This window comes from Mesoplodon densirostris, chromosome 7 (assembly GCF_025265405.1).
Source record: "Mesoplodon densirostris isolate mMesDen1 chromosome 7, mMesDen1 primary haplotype, whole genome shotgun sequence".
Lineage (NCBI taxonomy): Eukaryota > Metazoa > Chordata > Mammalia > Artiodactyla > Ziphiidae > Mesoplodon > Mesoplodon densirostris.
The window spans coordinates 12,006,048-12,027,209 of NC_082667.1; the positions used below are offsets into that span (position 1 = coordinate 12,006,048).

General features: G+C 45.1%; 1 protein-coding gene and 1 non-coding gene across 2 annotated transcripts; both read left to right on the forward strand.

Annotated features, from left to right (window-relative positions):
• The first annotated feature begins 6,900 nt into the window (after window positions 1-6,900).
• On the forward strand, window positions 6,901-6,972 carry TRNAW-CCA (transfer RNA tryptophan (anticodon CCA)). Its single transcript has one exon. It is a non-coding gene; the product is annotated as a tRNA-Trp (tRNA).
• A 10,679-nt stretch (window positions 6,973-17,651) lies between these two features.
• LOC132494110 (macrophage-expressed gene 1 protein-like) lies at window positions 17,652-20,184 on the forward strand. Its single transcript, XM_060105147.1, has 2 exons — window positions 17,652-18,941; window positions 19,030-20,184. Exons 1-2 carry the CDS (start codon window positions 17,652-17,654, stop codon window positions 20,182-20,184), a joined length of 2,445 nt encoding a protein of 814 aa, XP_059961130.1.
• The last annotated feature ends 978 nt before the right edge of the window (window positions 20,185-21,162 follow it).

Below are 21,162 nucleotides of genomic sequence, written 5' to 3' on the forward strand. Positions count from 1 at the left end.
CTAGAGGAATCAGACTCCCTGACTTCAGACTATACTACAAAGCTACAGTAATCAAGACAATATGGTACTGGCACAAAAACAGAAATATAGATCAATGGAACAGGATAGAAAGCCCAGAGATATACCCACACACCTATGGTCAACTAATCTATGACAAAGGAGGCAAGGATATACAATGGAGAAAAGACAGTCTCTTCAATAAGTGGTGCTGGGAAACCTGGACAACTACAAGTAAAAGAATGAAATTAGAACACTCCCTAACACCATACACAAAAGTAAACTCAAAATGGATTAAAGATCTAAATGTAAGACTGGACACTCTAAAACTCTTAGAGGAAAACATAGGAAGAACACTCTATGACATAAATCACAGCAAGATCTTTCTTGACCCACCTCCTAGAGTAACAGAAATAAAAACAAAAATAAACAAATGGTACCTAATGAAACTTAAAAGCTTTTGCACAGCAAAGGAAACTATAAACAAGATAAAAAGACAACCCTCAGAATGGGAGAAAATATTTGCAAATGAATCAATGGACAAACGATTAATCTCCAAAATATACAAGCAGCTCATGGAGCTCAATATCAAAAAAACAAACAATGCAATCAAAAAATGGGCAGAAGACCTAAATAGACATTTCTCCAAAGAAGACATACAGATGGCCAACATGCCCATGAAAAGATGCTCAACATCACTAATTATTAGATAAATGCAAATCAAAACAACAATGAGGTATCACCTCACACTGGTTAGAATGGGCATCATCAGAAAATCCACAAACAACAAAGCTGGAGAGGGTGTGGAGAAAATGGAACCCTCTTGCACTGCTGGTGGGAATGTAAACTGATACAGACACTATGGAGAACAGTATGGAGGCTCCTTAAAAAACTAAAAATAGAATTACCATATGACCCAGCAATCCCACTACTGGGCATATACCCAGAAAAACCCATAATTCAAAAAGACACATGCACCCCAGTGTTCACTGCAGCACTATTTACAATAGCCAGAACATGGAAGCAACCTAAATGTCCATCAACAGAGGAATGGATAAAGATGTGGTACATATATACAGTGGAATATTACTCAGCCATAAAAAGGAATGAAATTGGGTCATTTGTAGAGATGTGGATGGACCTAGGGTCTGTCATAAAGAGAAAAACAAATATCACATATTAATGAATATATGTAGAATCTAGAAAAATTGTACAGATGAACCTGTTTGCAAGGCAGAAATAGAGACACAGACGTAGAGAACAAATGTATGGACACAAAGGGGGGAAAGCAAGGGTAGGGGGGATGAATTGGGAGATCGGGATTGACATATATACACTAATATGTATAAAATAGATAACTATTAAGAACCTGCTGTATAAAAAAATAATAAAATTCAAAAAAAAATTTTTTTTAATTAAAAAAAGAAAATGAGGTAGTATACCCCCTACATCCCCAACACACACCATCAACTACTGGATTATTTCTAAACAAATTCCATATATCCTAATATTTTACCTGGAAATACTTCATTATGTATTGCTAAAAGATGACTTTTAAAAATATACTCAGTGCAATTAACATAGATAAAATAATTAACAATTTCTTTCTGTTGTAGAACATCTAGACAGCATTCAATTTCCCTACAAGCATCTCTTTATTGTTGATTTGTTTGAATAAAAATTCAAACAAGATCTGCCACTGTTTTTTTTTTTCTTTTTATCTCTGTTCAATATATGTGTTGAAAAAATGTTGGGTTGTGGGCTTCCCTGGTGGTGCAGTGGTTGAGAGTCCACCTGCCGATTCAGGGGACACCGGTTCGTACCCCGGTCTGGGAGGATCCCACATGCTGTGGAGAGGCTGGGCCCGTGAGCCATGGCCACTGAGCCTGCGCATCTGGAGCCTGTGCTCTGCAACGGGAGAGGCCGCAACAGTGAGAGGCCCGCGTACTGCAAAAAAAAAAACCCAAAACAAACAAACAAACAAACAAAAAAAGAGACAAGTCCAGAGAATAAAAAAGGAGAGCATTCTTTTATAGAGGAAAGGAGAAAGTTGGGAGGAGTTGTTCTAAACAAAAATTCATTGGAGGACAATGAGAGTTCGAAGTGGTGGAGGATCTTATTGGTTGCAGACCAGGGGAGCCTGCTGTTGCTGGGTAAGAGGAAATCTTCCTTCTTCCTGCTGAACTATGCAAGCTGCAATGAATAGCATGTGCATGAAAGCCCTCCCTTCATGGTTTCCCAACTCCAATTTCGAGTTTCCCTTAACATATTCTCACACTAATGACATGCCAGGTCAACTACAGTGACAGCATAATGACTGCATTTCCTGTCTGGAGCAATTAGCCCTAACCCAGACCTACTGAGCTTGTGGTTCAATTTTCAATGCCCATTTTTCCAAGAGAACAGGTTGCAAAAATCAGGTCTTGGCAGTAGAGCATCATTTATTTATTCTGAATCAGTGTTAAACAAGGCTCAGCTCACCAGATTCTGCAGACTAAATGTGCACCAACGAAATGCCTTTGACCTGGAAAATAACTACAAAGGCTGGAAAGCTGGACACATATGCCTTATGCAGTTTACCCAAATCATCCTTGGCCAAAAGAAAAGGGAGTCTTTATGTGTGGTAACCTGAGATTTTCAGGAGAAGTGGAGCGGGGGAGGTGTGGATACAATCTCTACAGAGGCTGTGATGCTGTGAATCTTTGCATAGGTCAGACTCATGGTGTTGCAATCATAATTTAGAAACGTGCAAAATCTATGCTTAGTCCCTCATCTCCTCCTCCTCTCTTTATGCTTCTCTCTCAAGGATCTCAGGATCCTTATGTTGCCCAATCTGCTAAGCGTGTGCAAAGTTACAAATTCCTCCCCAAAACAGTCACATTCCCTCGGAATAGCTTATTTGGGGATTATGAAGGGGAACATGGTAAAAAGAAGATTCTATCCTTTCAAATGCATGAGTAGTTAGTGGAAATAAGGGTAGTGAAATTACCAACAGAAGTGGAAAACTTCACCAGTGGAATCCTCCTTATCAATTTGGAGACCATCTTAATGGTCCCAGAGAACTCAGTGATGCTGCTGGAGCCCTGGACCATTACACAGGATGATTTTGAGTCTCCCTTCTCCCAGCTCTTCTCATTTCCTTAATGTTTCTTGGTCTTTTATCTAGATTAATGTTTCAGCCAAAATGCTTGCCTTAGATGGTATCCAGATGCTGAGAACATTGGAGAAATCCCTGAGGGGAAAAAAAACCCTGAGTCCATGAAGGTAAAGATGGGAGCTTCTATGGGGGAGTATGAAGCTCAACCTCTATTGTGATACAGTCTATGGGGGCCAGCATCCCACGACTCCTGCATGCCCTTTCACCTTAACCTCATAATATTCCTGGAAGGAGACACCAATATTCAAAGATTATGAATAGGGGAGCTGAGGCTTGGAAAGGATGAGCAAAGACTAGCAAATAGTAGAGCTGAGGTTTGCCTGACTCACATTTACCTGACTCTGAAACACTCCAGTCTTTCCCAGATAAGATTTCATGGCAGAGGTGATTTTTACAGGTTATCTCCTCAAATCAAACAAGTGGGCAAACTTACGTCCAAAGTTAGCTTTGATTATTCTCTCAGACATTAGGGAGGATATGCTGACATGGTATTTATTTGAATAGTGTGACAAATCATATCCCAGAATTTTCCAAACAACATACATATGGACATCAGCTACAATCAGTATTCTGTGGACTAAGGGGGTCACTGGTGGAAACTTCAGAATAATTGGTACTCATTTGCTCCTGATTCAATGCCTACTAATAGGCAGGTTCTGTGCCAAGCACTAAGGAGGTAGGTGGAGATAAGACACAGACAGGCTGTACCCTCCAGAGTCCCCTAGTCAGAGGGGACAGGAAGGGGCTTCCCTGGTGGTGGTGGTTAAGAAGCCGCCTGCCAATGCAGGGGACACGGGTTCGAGCCCTGGTCCAGGAAGATCCGACATGCCGCGGAGCATCTAAGCCTGTGCGCCACAACTACTAAGCCTGTGTTCTAGGGCTCACGAGCCACAACTACTGAGCCCACCCGCCTAGAGCCCATGCTCCGCAACAACAGAAGCCCATGCACCACATCGAAGAGTAGCCTCCGCTCGCCACAACTACAGAAAGCCCGCGTGCGGCAACAAAGGCCCAACACAGCCAAAAATTAATTAATTAATTAATTTTTTTTTTAAAAAAAAGAAGGGGACAGGGATAATAAGGAAGTAACAGCACTTGTTCATCAACAGATGCATGAATAAAGAAAATGTGGGACGTATATACAATAAAATACTACTCAGCCATAAGGAAGAATGAAATATTGCCGTTTACAATGGACAGACTTGGAGGGCATTATGCTAAGTGAAATAATTCAGACAGAGAAAGACAAATACTGTATGATATCACTTATACATGAAATTTAAAAATACAACAAACTAGTGAATATAACAAAAAGGAAACATACTCACAGGTACGGAGAACAAACTAGTGGTTACCTACCACTGGGGAAAGGAAGTGCGGAGGGGCAAAACAGGGGAAAGGAATTAAGAGGTACAAACTATTACGTATAAAATAAGCTACAAGGATATATTGTACAATGCAGGGAATATAGCCAATATATTATAACAACTATAAATGGCATATAACCTTTAAAAATTGTGAATCACTATGTTATACACCAGTAACTTATATAATATTGTACATCAACTATATCTCAGTATAAAAAGAAAAAGGAAATAACTACACAAATAACTATATAATTGTAACAAGAGCAAGGGAGTATACATAAAGGCAGCTAGGAGAATGTACAAGTGGCTGCTAATCTCCTCCAGCAGCTGGAGATCAGCACATCCTTTCCTGGGAAAGTTATTTTAAGCTGCCACCTGCAAGAGAAGTAGGGATTGCCTTTTAATTGGAGTGTTTAATATATTTACGTATATTATAATTTAATAATTATATATGAATAATTAATATATATTTAATTTGTATATATTATATATAGTTCAATGATTGCATTAATTATTAAATTAATTTAATATATTAATACTAACACATTTAATATTTTTATATTTAATATAGTTACATGTCAGCGTTCAGTGGGAAGCAGCCGCATAGCACAGGGAGATCAGCTCGGTGCTTTGTGACCAACTAGAGGGGAGGGATAGGGAGGGTGGGAGGGAGGGAGACGCAAGAGGGAAGAGATATGGGAACAGTATATGTATAACTGATTCACTTTGTTATAAAGTGTTATAAAACAGAAACTAATAAACATTTTAAAAATTAAAAATTAAACAGAAATCAATGAAGGTATCAAACTTGAAGTCCCAGTGAGGTAGATTATTAAAGAATGTTAGAATTTACAAATTTATAGTAGATGAGAAGGACATTCCAAGGAATGTGAAGTTTTCAGGTAAAATTATACCTGTATCTATACACATTTATCTATTTATCTGATTTATGATTTCTTTTAGACTTGTGCCCAAGAGGGAGCAAGGTGGGGAGACGGGGTGGAGTGAAAAGTAAGGGAGTTGGCAGCAGAGACTCTCATGCTGCTATTAGTTTTCAAAATATCTGGTCCTCACAAAATCCATGTGAGGTAGACAGGTGAGGTGATATCGTCCATCCCTACTGTACATATGTGGAAACTGAGAATCAGGGAAGTGAGGCAGCTCCTCCAAGATCACACAGCTACTAGGTGGCAGAACTAATACTTTAAGTCACTCTTTGGGGACCCAAAGTTCACTGTTCTTTCAACACAGTGGCTTATCCTGAGAATCTTGCTTCTCTTTCCTTCTCCTGTAGGTTTACAGTCCAACTTAGATGAGGTTATAAAAAATGTTGCCCTCACCAAATCAGTTAAGGGCAAGCATGCAGACCATCTTATTTATGTGAATGCTGAGATTCTGCAGGAACAGTCTTCCTCTCTGCTATATTCAAAGAATTCACCTCCCAGAACTTCCAAACCCAAGGACTCATGAGTTGGATAATGAACACAGGCAGCCATTTATTTACAGTTTAGGTGACTGTCCGATCTGGTTAGCAAAATAGAACCTTTCTGTAAAGTACATTCTGGTTTCCTACTGATTTGTACTTTAAAAAAATGAAAAATTTCCTAGGGGACGTGCAATCCCAAGATTTATTGGGTGTTATATTCCTGGAAGAGCTTTGATACTTTAAAATTTCACAGGCATTATTTTTCAGATGATGAAAGCAAAGATTCTGGAGGAGATGGTATCTAAGCTGAGAAAAGAGGGGACATTTAAGAGTTGATCAGATCAAAAGGGGATGAAGAATATTCCAAAAGAAGGAATCATATTTTTCACTTATGCATCCATTCAAGCAGTATTTATTGAGCACTTACTATGTGCTCAGATGCTGGGGAAACAGTACTGAGCAAGACAGGCAAATGCTGCCTTGTTCAGTAGACTATGTCACAATAATGCAGCTGCATTACAAGGAGGAGAGCTGTATACTACTTTGGTCCCTAAGTCTAAGTGATGTTAGGAAAGACTTGAAGGATGAATGGAAGCAAGCCAAGCAGAGAAAGATGGGGGAGAGAACGCTCTGAGCAAAGGTAATGGCAAGCAGTGTTCTAGGCTTGAAGCAAAACAGAGCTTAACATATGCACTGAACAGAAAGTACAGGATAACCTGGAGCACAGGTAGGAAGAAGGACATGGTGAGACATGAGACTGACTAGTTAAGCAAGGAAAAAATTATATAAAGTCTTGTAAGTCATATCAAGGATGTCAGACTATCCTAAAGCTAATGGTTAATGAGAGGCTGTGGAAAGTTACTATGGAAGGTATATTAATCAGGATAGTCTGAATTATATTGCAATGACAACTCCAAAATCTCAGTGCCTTAAAAAGACAAAGATGAGGGACTTCCTTGATGGTCCAGTGGTTAAGACTCCACGCTCCCAATGCAGGGGCCCAGGTTCGATCCCTGGTCAGGGAACTAGATCCCACATGCCACAACTAAAAAATCCTGTGTGCCGCAACTAAGACCCGGCACAGCCAAATAAATAAATATTTTTTTAAAAAAACAGACAAAGATGATTTCTCTCTTACTCTTGATCACTTTTGCAATTCAGATGGAGGCTCTATTCTGTGTATTCCCATTCTGGAACCATTTCAAATGTAGCTGCCCACCATGGCAGAAGGGAAAATCAAAAGGATGGCATATTGTGCATTGATTCTTAGGGCTTTCTACCCAGAAATGACACACATAATTTCTGCACAATTTATAATAGCCAAGACATGGAAGCAACCTAATGTCCATGAACAGATGAATGAATAAAGAAGATGTGAGATATATATATATATATATATATATATATATATATATATACACACACACACATATACATCCCACTGTATTATACATGTATTCAATGGAATATTACTCACCCATAAAAAGAAGGAAATAATGCCATTTGCAGCAACATGGATGGACCTAGAGATTATCATACTAAGTAAGTCAGACAAAGACAAATATTATATGATATCTCTTATATGTGAATTTATATAAGATAATTTATATAAGAGATGTTTAAACTTTCATCCCTGGATGTCACTCACTGCCTTGGTGAATGAATTTTGGCATCTTTGTGGGAATGAGAGGAATCTAAGATTTATGAAGCACAGTATCCAGACCCTCCCCAACTTCTGTCTGCTGGGACCTGATGGGAATCCTGAGACCTTGGACCCTGATGGACTAAACTGAGAGCTGTGAATGGAGGTGCCATGCCTGAGTACCAAGAACCTTGTCCTGTATCTTCTACTTCCCCGTATCTTCTACTATCAGATCCAGGCTCTGAATAAACTGAGTTTTCCTATGTATGCCCATGTGGACCAAGACTTCCCAGTTATACGAAAGGTCAGCTAAAGCCTGAAATAGATGGCCATGCCCTGTGGATGGCACCTGTGGAAGTGTGTGCCCTTGGAAATTTCTCCAAGAAAAGAAATGATGTCAAATAAAGACGTGGGGGGAGTTCCATGGTGGTCCAGTGGTTAGGACTTGGCGCTTTCACTGCTGTGGCTTGGGTTCAATCCCTGGTCGGGGAACTAAGATCCTGCAAGCCGCACGCAGCAGCCAAAAAAAAAAAAGGCCTGGGACTGTAGTTTAATGAATGGGTATATAGGTAAATAATGAAGACACTAAAGCTTCTTGCTTGCTTGTGTTTCTGGAGTGCCCAGTAGAGTGTTTTTCACATAGCTGCTGTTCAGTAAATGTTCTTTAATAAAAAAGGGAAAACGTATTTGATTAAAAGAAATATTTGCTTAATGTAATTTAAGAACCCTCTGAGCAGTTTGGAGTCATGTAAAAGCAGTTTACGCAGAGTACACTGATTTCGTTGAACAAATGATATCTTGGGAACGAGACAGTGTGTGCAGTGTACTTAAGCCAAGATGAGATTAAAATATCCCTGCAGGTGTAACCTGGACCCTGAGATTGAAATGTGAAATCGTCAAGGAGACCAATTTCTACCAAGCAAAAAGCAAGTCTAATAGTCAGAGCCGACCAAGGGCAGCTTGGGTTGCCTTTGAAGGTAGTGAGCCCCCTGTTACTCAAGCTGCTCAAGCAGACACCATTCGGTGAACATGCTGCACACAGACCTCAATGCTGACAGCCCTGAAAGTCGATGAATTTATTTCAAGATTTATCCACAGACACGGGATGCTCCGTGGCCCTCTCCCAATGTCTTGACTGTCCATAGTCTTTGGCCTGCTACAGGTTTATGGCACCATTTTCCATAGAAACCAGAGGAGCGCTTACTCAAGCTTCAGGTGCTGGTGGACAGGTGGTCTAATTTTAACAGTCATCATATGGCCACAAGAACAGGTAGGAGTATTTGTGCTTTTGTTGAAACCTAAGCTCGTTCCGCTGTCATATTTATGCCAGAGCTGAAATGAGCAAGCCCTCTGTTTGCGTAGATTCCCCAGTGTTTCAAAATCCCTTCTTGTCCTTTCTTTTCCTAACCCATCCAGGAGATGACAGATAACCTTGATCACTGGACCAATACTTAACCAAGTCTATTCTAAAGATCCAGGGGATTTACAAGAGGTCCTTGTCTGGCCAGGAATTTTCAGCCAGAAGCAGCATTTGCAGATTCAAGGGGAGGGCATGTTTGGGGCCATTTGTGGGAAAGAGATGGGTCCATTGGAGCACAACTCTTGATAACCAAGGTGGAGGGGTGAAATTTTATTATTAGGCTGGCTTATGAATAACTCATCTGCTAGAAAACTCTTGTATCCACTCTTTGCCTGAGTAGGTCGTATTCATCCTTCAAGTTTTAACTTAAAGCCCACTTTCTAAGGGAGGCCCTTCTTATTCCCAAGAAGAGTATAGAGTTTGGGCAAATGCTGCAGCAGATCCCAAATAGGCAGCAGCTGGGGGCTGTCAGCTCCCTGCAGCCCTCCCAGCAGGATTTCTCTTGCAGGGAGACGTGAGTGGTGCACCATTATTCTTGCTTTCATGTACCACTTAAATATTTTGAATGTGAATACTCTTTTCCTCCTTGAACCATTTCTTTTACATGAATTCCCAGACATGGAGACACTGAATCAAAGGCGGAGTATGAACAATGTCCTGGTTCTTAATACCGATAGCCAGAATGGCCCCGTGAAATGTATCCGTTTTCCTGCTCCATCCTTCCGTGAACGCCACGTAGGTAGCACCAGGCTGTACAGTAAACACGTATATGTGGACGGCACAGGAAAGAATTGAAGGGAGACAGTGATGCCCCCACTTACAAATACATGACATACCCTGACGTGTTGAATCAAGAAGAGGAGACGTGCAAAAATAGTTGCTCCGAAAAGGAAGGAAATTCTGATACGTTACAGCGCGAATAAACCTTGAAGACATGAAGCTAAGTGAAATAAACCAGTCACAAAAAGACAAACACTGTACGGTTCCAGTTCTCTGAGGTATCTACAGTAATCAAATTCATCCAGACAGAAAGTAGAAAGGTGTTGCCAGCGACTGGAGGGGAAGGGGGCGGGGTGGGGGGGGATGGTGAGCTGTTTAATGAGTGCAGAGTTTCAGTTTTGCAAGAGGAAAAATTCTGGAGATTGGTTGCACGACACTGTGAATATACTTAACACTACTGAACTATACAGTTAGAAAAGGTAAGGTGGTAAATTTTATGTTACGTGGTTTTTACCGTAACTGAAGGAAAATAAAATTCATTATAGCTCATAAAAGAACCTACCAACTGATGTCTCTTGCCGTCTGCACTGCCCTCTGCTGGTCAACGATGCCCACGACGCAGGGAGGGGCGCTCCCGGCTTCCAGAATAAAATCAACTGCTCACCACTAGGGGGAGCCTTTATTTTATGGCTACTCAGCTTTTAAAACTGGCAGAAGTATGCTCAGAGGGTAAAAACTCGATTGAAAGCCTGCACCATAAACCAAGAGGGTTGAAAGCCACCGCCATCCTTCACGTTTTTTCCCCTTACGCTTGCCCCTGTGGTTGTATGCCCACATCCTCTCAAAAGTTATCCCAGCCTCTATCAGATAAACCATAACCCGGTGACTTGAAAGATTAAAAGCTACGATTCCAGGAGAAGGGGGATGGGGAATAAATTAGGAGTTTGGGATTAAAATATACACAGTACTATATATAAAATAGATAACCAACAAGGACATACTGTATAGCACAGGGAACTATACTTAATATCTGTAATAACCTATAATGGAAAAGAATCTAAAAAAGAATATATATATAAAATGGAATCACTTTGCTGTACACCTGAAACTAACACAACATTGTAAACCAATATATTGTATATTTCAATACAAAAAAGTTTTAATAATGAAAGTAATAAGATTTTTTTTTTAAATGTAAAAGCTCTCAGGGGAATTTGCTAGTGGTCCAGTGGTTAGGACTCCGCACCTCCACTGCAAGGGAACTAAGATCCCGCATGCCATGCGGAGGGGCAAAAAAACCTCCAAAAAACAAAAACCTCTCAGGATATCAGGATGTATCAGGATAGTGATTTTATCAGCATAACGCACATTTGATCTACTGGCTGTAGTGCATATCACAAATTGTTCTGATCCTTGGTGGAGTTTTTCCTAAATTGCTAGTCTCACCTAAAAAGGCTCATTGGCTGCAAAACAGGTTGAATTCATGGAATACTCTTCAGGAGGAGACCAGAAAAAAATCGAAGTTTCCACTCAGGAAGCTGAATGTGTTCCTTTTGACTCCAGCAGGGAACTGGGTGATTTCTACTTCCCACTATGGAAATGGGAAGGTAGTTGAGTGAGACAATGCAAAAACCTCCATAAAAGAGTGGTTTTTGAGCTAAGGCTTGACAGTTCATATTTGGTTGACTACTGCTGTGTAACAAGCCACCACAAAGTTAACTGGCTTCAAACAACAATTCTTTATCACTCACTATTCTGTGCTTTGACTGGGTTCAGCCGGGCACTTTTTCCTTCCATGGGAGGTTGGCTGGGAGCTCCTACATAGCCTCCATGGAGACGGCACGAAGGCTGAGCTAAACCAGGACACTGGCAGAGCAGGCCGTGCATCTCTCCAAATAGTCACATGGTCTCTCCCTCTCTGTATGGCCTCTCCAGGAGAATAGCTGGATGGTTCAGGGCTCTCAGGAGTGCAGGTTTCCAGGTCTTACATTTAGGCCCTAGTGATGACACAGCTTAATGTCTGCCACATTGAATTAGTTAAAATGAGTCACAGGGCCAGCCCAGATTCACTGTGGGATAGGACCTCACAGGGGCATGAACCCTGGGAGGGGTGGTTAATTGGGGACCATCACTGGAGACTGGTTACAACAACGGTGAGAAAAAGATGCTGAGATATAGAAGGATGAGCAGAGAGAAGAGCCTGGATAAACGCACAAAGTATCTAAAGACACAAAAGAATGGGCTAAAGTATATGGTTTGTAAGAAAGAGTCAGTGGACAATTGGTTTGTAAGTGAGGCAACAGTCAGACTACTGGGGACCTTGTACGTTAGGCTCAGCAATTTGGACTTAATTTTGTCCATAGTTCTCAAATCCAACAGTGCCATAGAATCTCCTGGGGTCCAGGGAATGCCAGCTCCCCAAATACCATCAAAATAACCAGCTGATGAGACAGGGAGGACTCCATCTCAGCAGAGATTTGGCAGTGTCTCAGAGAGGGAAAGGCAAGGTTAGAATTAGTGAGAATTGGAAGTTTGGTTTAAGGCAGGTCCCTCAATGGAGAGGGAGGGTTGTCTTGACTAGGACTGAGTAGAGATCACAACACAACAGTCTAAGGTAGGCAGCAAAAGCAAGGTAAGGCAAAGGAGTCATATAATCTTAGGGCACAAACTGTTGTGCTCTCTTTGAGGCGTTGATGGATATTCTGGAAAGAATAATTAAGCCACTTGTCTAGGCAAGAATCTCCTGGAATAGTAAAATTATGCTAATGAACAGATTGGAATACTAGCTTAACATGAAAAATAAGCTCTGTGGAGTACAGGTAGTTTGTGTCTCAGAACTTTGTCAAAATACAGATTCTCAGAACTCATCTTCAAAAGTTCCTGTTCAGGGCTTTCCTGGTGGTGCAGTGGTTGAGAGTCCGCCTGCCGATGCAGGGGACACGGGTTCGTGCCCCGGTCTGGGAGGATTCCACATGTCGCGGAGGGGCTGGGCCCGTGAGCCATGGCCGCTGAGCCTGCGCGTCCGGAGCCTGTGCTCCGCAGCGGGAGAGGCCACAGCAGTGAGACGCCCGCGTACCGCAAAAAAAAAAAAAAAAAAGTTCCTGTTCAGTGGAACCCAAGAACCTTTATTTTTAATAGGCTTCATTGGGTATCAATGCTATAAGCTGACGGGTAGTAGGGCAGACTGTCCCCAAATATGCTGCTTTGGTATATTGCTTATTTCAAGCTAAAGGCACTTGAAAAACAGCAAATGCAGGAAGAGGCTTTTTCTGAACTTTCCTTATCTGTCTAAAAAGAAATCTTCCAAAAGGAACTCAATTGTCATAAAGCCCCTCCCCAGGAGTTCATCATCCAGGGAAGATGCACTATTCAACACAGGAGAGGAGACTACAGGTCAGCACCAGAACCAGATGGACTTTGTCACAATCACACCTCCCACCTGTCTTCTAAAGACCCATTCATCTTTCCTAAAAATCACTTGTTCTCCCTTAAGAGGCCTTTGTGGCCACCTCTTCTTTTCCTATTAAAAGGATATTTAAGGGCTTCCCTGGTGGCGCAGTGGTTGAGGGTCCGCCTGCCGATGCAGGGGACACGGGTTCGTGCCCTGGTCCTGGAAGATCCCACATGCCACGGAGCGGCTGGACCCGTGAGCCATGGCCACTGAGCCTGTGAGTCCGGAGCCTGTGCTCCACAACGGGAGAGGCCACAGCAGTGAGAGGCCAGTGTACCTCAAAAAAAAAAAAAAAGAAAGAAAGAAAAAAAGGATATTTAAGCCTAAATTCTGAGCTATTCATTTCCCCTTAGGAATCTCCCATGTATACATGAGGTAGACATACTATAAACCTGTTTTTCTCTTGTTAATCTGTCTTTTATTACAGGGGGTCTCAGTCAAGAACTCAGAAAGGTGGAGGGAAATTATTTTTCCTCCTCTACAAAGCCATGAACCACTGTAGGTTAAGATATAAGGATGGTATAAACACTGGTTAATTCAGTGACGCTGGTCAGGGTTCTTCTAGATTCTGTATCCACTGCCAGCTTTCCTCATCTCTTTGATGATTCTGGATCTTCTCCAAGCTAAGTTGCAGAGAATACGTGTATCCATTGCCAGGTGAGGCAAACCAAGGAAAAATCCATGAGGAAAAGTATCACAGGAAAGGCAGGGATTGTGCAGGAAGCAAGGATTCCCAGGTGTCTTTGGAAGGAGGGGAGGAGTGGGAACTGGAAGTTTCCTTATCCTATAAGTCCCTTGGTCACATGACTCTTGGGTGTTGATGGCAGAGTGAGGGTGGGTTTCCACACAGAGGCAATAGGAGTTACTTAGAAGTTTAACCCAGAATCCCCATCAGCTTGAATTCAGGATGATCGAGTCCTTAAGACTGGAATTTAAGACCCCTGAGCTGCCCCTGACGTTGAACTATAAACACACCAGACTAAAAGTCCCCCAGACTTTTCAGACTATCTCACCCTTAATTGGCGTAATCTTGGTTAAATCACCGTGTTCCTCTCCTCCCCCTCACATTCACAGATGTTTACAGAAAAGAAGTTCAAGGAGATTAAGTCACTCATCGAAGATCACAGAGCCAGAGTGCCACGCTCTATCCCAAATCCAGTTCTGCCAAACTCCAGCTAACTTCCCCCTCTACTTCTTTTTTATTATTATTATTTTTTTTTGCGGTACGCGGGCCTCTCACTGCTGTGGCCTCTCCCATTGCGGAGCACAGGCTCCGGACGCGCAGGCTCAGCGTCCATGGCTCACGGTCCCAGCCGCTCCGCAACATGTGGGATCCTCCCGGACCGGGGCACGAACCCGTGTCCCCTGCATCGGCAGGCGGACCCCCAACCACTGCGCCACCAGGGAAGCCCCCCTCTACTTCTTTATCATTATTGCCTCTTTACCTCTGACAAGCAGCATGATTTTTTTCAAGCAGCATGATTACTTGGTCCTTGTCCTTATTTGAAAAATATATACACAGATAATGCTGCAGTTAATAATGTTGTGATTCTATTGAAATGAGTTTCTTCCTTTGTGTTGTTATCTAGGACCACTTTGTATCCTTATTCATCCATTCATTCATTCATGTATTCCCTCCTCAGAGAAGCGTCTAGAAACAAGTAGGGTGTGGAATGAGACTGAAATCAAACAGGACTCTGGAGCTCTCCTGGGTACAAAAGCCCCTCAATGTCCCCCGTCTCTTGTTTGTAGGAAAAAAAGAAAAAAGTTTTGAGTCTTCTAGGCCTTCCCCAAGTTCCAAAGAGCAGGCTCAAGCAGTTAATAGGCTAATATAGTCACAAGACTCCTAGTTCCTCCTGAAGGGCTATAGATAACAATCTGATACACATCTCTCAGTTCTTCTACAGAAACTAAGATCCACCCATCCAGGTGGATGATAGTGACCACCTGCTGAGCACAAGCATGTAGACCCCAGACTAGCTGGAACCAGAAGGTTGAGACTCTGGAGACATCACCCTGTTACTTCACCACCAACCAATCGGAAGAAAGTCACACAACCTGAAGCCCTCCTTCCAAATTCTGCCTTTAATTCTTCCCCCAAAACTATTGGGGAGTTCAGGTCTTTTGAGCATGAGCTGCCCATTCTCCTTGCTTGGCGTCCTGCAATAAACCTTCCTGCGCTCCAAATTCCTCACTGGTGTCGGGCACACAAACTTGGTTTCGACCATAAGACCCCTACATGCAGGGGCCAATATTTAGCCAGTAACCCCAGGAAGGCCACTTGCAGCTAGTGTCAGTTCTGACTGGCTTCACCTACAACTTGCAGGGTGTTAAATATTTGGACTGTTTTCTCTGCCTGTCTGCCAGGGTAATTGCATGTGTGTCCCCTAGGGCTCTCAACTGGAATTCGCACTGCCTCAGGCTGTGAAGCAGGGTGGGGCCTGGACTGAGCCTGGTTGTCAGGACACAGGGACTCAGATCTGGCCCTGCTACAGTCCTTGCATACCACACTTTCCCTGGGAATCCATTTCTCCACAGTAAAATCAACATATGGCCTGGTACCACTTTTGCAAAAGAAAACAGTATGTGTCCATGAGCCTGGGTTCACACAAGGAGACATGTCTGGAAGGATATATACTCACCTGATCACAGTGGTTATTTGTGGGGAATAGAATGGGGTGAAGGAGGGCCTTTTCACTTTATCTAATCTCTTGACTCTTCATTTTCCATAACAATCCTTTGTTGTGATTTTTGAACGTGAATAGCTAGAAAAGTCCTATTTGTTCATGTTTTGCAGGAAGTCACACTTTTTATCCCTGGTCCCACGGGGGCCTTGACATCTGACTCAAGTCTGTCCTGCCTGTGTGTTCCTTACACTGCCTCTGAACAACTGGGGGATGTGAGTGCTGAGCACCGTTTGACCCTCTTAATCCCCGAGTCTCAGCCAGTGCTGCCCAGGGCTGATAACAAAACATCCTCACGATTTTCCTTGCCCTCCTCTTGCTGGCATCTGATCCACGTCAGCAAAGGCTTAGCCACCATTCAACCAAAGCGTGCTTATCTTCTCTTGTATCCACTGCCATAAAATATCCACAAACCTGCCCAAGGTCCTGGGAAAGAGCTATCACCCAATGTGATAAATTTCCAGTTTCTTTGAATTTATGACTTGAAGTGCTTGTTCCTAAGTCATAAGCGCGGAATGTGGGAAAGCAGTGTGATTACTTGTCCCTGTCATAGGAAGATACACCGAGGGGGGGGTGGGAAACTTTACTGCTTTCCCAGAGAATGGGAATTTGCTTCTCTAGCAAATTCTCCATCCTAAACTACCTTATGATAAATAAATGACACTTTTTGATCAAAGAATTGCAAACGTAGAGATCAGAGGGAACCACACGGTGGTAGAAAGAGCACTAGACTTTGGATTCAGACCAACTTGGGTGCGAATCCAGACCTTAAACAAGTCACTTAACCCATTTCACTGAACAAACCAGGCAACTTGCTGGGCATCTTACATCCAATAGCTCAAGCCTGAAGAGCTTTGTATTGCTTTCATCATGTAACAGATGAGGGAAGTGGGACTCAGGGAAGAAAGCCATGCTAGTGAGAGGGCTCAGCTGCTGCAATGATGGAGCCCAGATTCCAATTCAGATCTTGAGATGTCAAGGCCAGTACCTATTCTTCCAGGAAGTACTGTCTCTCCCACACACGATGGGGAGAAAAGACCTCTGCCCCAACCACACCACTGCAAACAGGTGTAACCAGGAGTGATACCACTGGGTTCGGTGATCCCACATGCCCTTTCCAAGAGCCTTCTTGAACCCCAAAAGCCCTAGGAGAGACAAAAATCAAGAAGACCCTGACACTGAATAGGAAGAAGAAGCCCTGAGCCCAGATCAGTGGATGGAAACTGTGCTTTGGCATCAGACGAACCCGGATTCGAATGCTGCCTCCCCTGGGTACCTAACTGTGACCCTGGGTACTTCCCCTGACTTCTCTGGGCCTGTTTCCTAATGTGTAAAAAGAGACTGGTGAGATGTTAGAATGGGATTATAAAGCACTAGCTCAGGGTGTCATTTAGAGCAGCTGCTCATCTCAGGGGGACAGGGGCCCTAGAGAGCTCCAAGCAGATGGAAGAGGAGAAAAATTTTTGGGCCCTGGACTGTTTGTGAAGTGGGCTAAGCCCCCTTGAGAAGCTCTGTCCTGCCCATATGTCAGGGCTGTGGAGCACTGGCACAGCCATACTTGATTTTTTTTTTTTTTTTTTTTTTTTTAGAGTTGCCCTGAACCTGCTCTAGTCCAGAAAGGGCCTCTTTTCTGTAATATCTGCTGAAGGCCCACAAGGGAATCAGCCTGGAGTGAATGTGACCTCCTAGACACAGTGCCCACAGGTTGGCTGGTCAACTGGGGAAAGGCCCCGTTTTCCTGGGCTACTTCCTCACCGAGGCTGAACTTGACACTTGGAATAATAGGACCCTAACTGCGTCCAGTGGCCAAGAGAGAGTTGGAGACTGAAATACCAGGTATTCAACAGATGAGGTTGGATTTTCTTCGTAGAGATGAACTCAAGAGGGCCTTCGGGCAATTCGCCACTCTAATTTACCCTTCCCTGGCCCAAAGCCTGGAATTAGTTTCACTCCCCTTGGTGCTTCTGCTAGGAGACCTGCTTGCTATTCTTTCCTCTGAAGACTTCAAGGAGAGGAACCTGGGAGGGGCTGGAGTTGGGATGAGTCACTGCCTTGAGGCTTACTTAGCATCAGCTCCCAGGCTGAGAATTCACCCCTCTGCAACCCCAACCCTGGAGGAGCTAAGGTGCAGCAGGCTGCCCAGGAGAAGCTCTCCTCCAGCCATGGCCCTGTGCCTTGCACCCTTGCTGGTCCTCCTCTTGGCCGGGTGTGGTGCCATGGAGGAACAGAGGGCGCCGGGCTTCCAAGGCTGTAGGCAGACCCTGAATATGTCCGTGCTGGGGGCGCTGCCAGGAGGTGGCTGGGACAACCTGCGCAACGTCGAGCTGGGGCTGGTTCTCAGGAGAGACTATTGGCAGTGCCTCACCACCGAGGACGGCGAGTACCTCATCCCAGACCGCGTGCAGGTGGTCCTGCGGCGGGAGAGTATAGTGGAGACCCGCGCGGGGCTCATCGACCACTGGGTCAACTACACCGACACCTGGGCCGCCTCCATCAACACTGAGCTCTCCTTCCTCCCCAACCTCAATGGTCAGTTCTCCGTGGACTGCCAGAACGTCAGGAAGTACAGCCTGGAGTACCAGACGGTCACGACCAGGGGGCAGACCCGCCACGGCATCTATTCTGTGAAGGCCCCGGAGAACCCCGACTTCCAGCCCGACTTTCTGCGACATCTGCTGACCCTCAGCGACCACCTGGAGAACAACCAGACCCGGGAGGCCGAATACCTGGCGGAGATGCTTGTGCTTAGGTACGGCACGCACGTACTCACCGACGTGGAGGCCGGGGCTGCCTTGGTGCAGGAGTACCAGGTGAGGCGGGAGCTGGTGGACAGCGAAGCCCGAGACAAGATCAACATCACGTACGCCGCCTCGGCCTTGTTTTTCCACGCGGTCAACGCTGGGGATGGGGTTTCCTGGCAGGTGCAGAGCCGGCTTCTCCAGAACTACGGGCGGAACACGGTGGTCTCCAAGATGCACAGCCACGGCGGTGTGCCCTTCTACCCGGGCATCACCCTGCAGAAGTGGCAGGAGGGCATCGGCAACCGGCTGGTGGCCGTCCGTAGGTCGGGCCCGCCTCTGCTGGTGCTGCTCCAACTGGAGGCGTTGCCCGAGCTCCCAGAGGCCCGCGTGGCAGCCGCGCGTGCGCTGGGCCATCCACCGCTACTACGCGGTCAACACGCATCCCGGATGCTTGAAGCTTAGGGCTCCCGTCTTCGACCCCCAGGCCAATGTGGACGATGGTTCTTGCAGAGGCCGCTGCCGCGGAGGCTGCTGCCGCTGCTTCGGCGCTGTCTTCCAGGAATGCGAGGCCGTGTCCGGGCGGCATGCCGATCACCTCTGCCGGGCCTATCGCGTCCCGAACCCGCTCACCGGCAAAGCCTCTTGCCCGGCCAACTACACGGCCAGCGCCCGGAGCGGCGGGCTGAAGACGTGGAGCGAGGCCGGCCCTGAGTGCCGGCAGCACTGCCGAAGGTGCTGGCTCTTCTTCCGATGCTGCTCGACAGTGTGCGCCACCCATGAGCCTCGGAATGCCGTGAGCCTGGCTGCCTCCTGGTGCGCGCCCTCGGGGGCCTCCCTGCCCGCCTCTGCGGGCCTCCTCTTTGGAGGCCTGTATAGCCCTGGCAACCCAAACCCGCTCACTGGGTCCCAGGCCTGCCCCTCCCACTTCTACCCACTGACACTCTTTGGCGACCTCAAGGTCTGTGTCAGTAGCGACTCAGAGCTGGGTACAGCCCAGGCAGTCCCCTTTGGGGGTTTCTTCAGCTGCCAGGCGGGCAACCCCTTGGCTGGCCTTGTAAAGGACCAGAGCCCTGGGCTCATGAAGGAGGTGTTCTACCGGGACAGCCCCACGGATTTCCCCATGAAATGCCCAGCAGGGTACAGCCAACACCAGGCTTACCTCAGCGATGGCTGCCAAATCCTCTACTGCCTCAGGGCTGGGGCCCTCTTGGACCAGCAACAGGCAGCTGTTCGGATGCCCCCATTTATTCCCCGCCCCCCCTTGCTCAACAGAAGCAGCACCCACAGGCTCTCTGTCCTGGTTGACTCCAGTGGTCAGCGGGTCTGGGTGAGGCTGCAAGGCTCTGACCACTGGCAGCAGGCCAATATTAATGACCCATCCCTGTCAGCCAAGCTCTTGAGCCAGGCTGGCTTGGGACCCAGCGTTGGGGCCATTGTTGGCTCCTGGGTGGGTGCCACGGTGGCCTTGGTGGCTCTTGCTCTGGGGGTAAGCTGTGGCTTCAGGTTCTATAAGAAAGGGGGTTACAGGAGACTGCAGGAAGGCATCCTGACAGAGGAACAGAGGGCCTATGGGGCCACAGAAACCACTGAGAACCCAGCTCGCTCTGAATGCATGCAGAATGACAAGAATGCCGTCTAGACTTTAACGAAACAGGACTGCTGCATCATTGCTAGTCAGAGCTCTAGCCCCTTCTGTTTCTTCTACTGCCTAGGTAAAAAGATGTAAGATACCTAATCACAGAACTGGCCCCACTTCCTGAAGGTACCAGGACTAAACTGTACTTCCTCAAGCCTGCCTCCAAATCACCTAGCCCAAGCTCAAGTCCTGTAGCAATCTCTCCCTAATGCCCTCTTGCTGAGAGGCGCCCCATTCTCCTTGGTGTGCTCTCATGTTGGGTGCCTCCCTTGTTGCAAGGAGCCAATAAACCCAACTTTGTTCAAATACAGGTGTATTCCTGGTGTTCTTTGCTGGGGGGGTGGGTGAACAGGGGAGATAGAATCAGCATTGACCCCAGGACATATTATGTAGCTTTGAAGTTAGATTTTTTTTTTTTTTGGTAACTGTTATAAAATTCATTCTGTCCATTTGTTTTCCCAGAATCATTGCCTTGAACCCAAAAAGTTTCCTCTTGGGCTTGGTTTAACTCAGAGGGTCTTTTTGTTTTTTGTTTTCCAAATAGGACCTGACCTACTTGTGGATGATGAAATGAATTAAGTTGTAATCAGCAATTTTTTTTTAATGACAGAAAACAGTACATTGCATGAAACAGCTATAATAATTATTTTGTGAAATAGGTTAATCACATAAATTTGCCCATATCCAATCTTTTTTTTTTTTTTTTTTTTGGCCACGCCACACAGCTTGCGGGATCTTAGTTCCCCAGCCAGGGATTGAACCCAGGCCCTCAGCAGTGGAAGCGCAGAGTTGTAACCACTAACCACTGGACTGCCAGGGCACTCCCTCCAATCATTTTTGATTCACCAAAAACGTCAGTTTTTTATGGTTTATATGGGATCACAGTTTTATATGGGATCACAATGTAAGATGTGATACAAACTATCAAAATATGATCACAGTCAAAACACTGGAAAGCCAAGGGAAAACTCTTCCACTCTT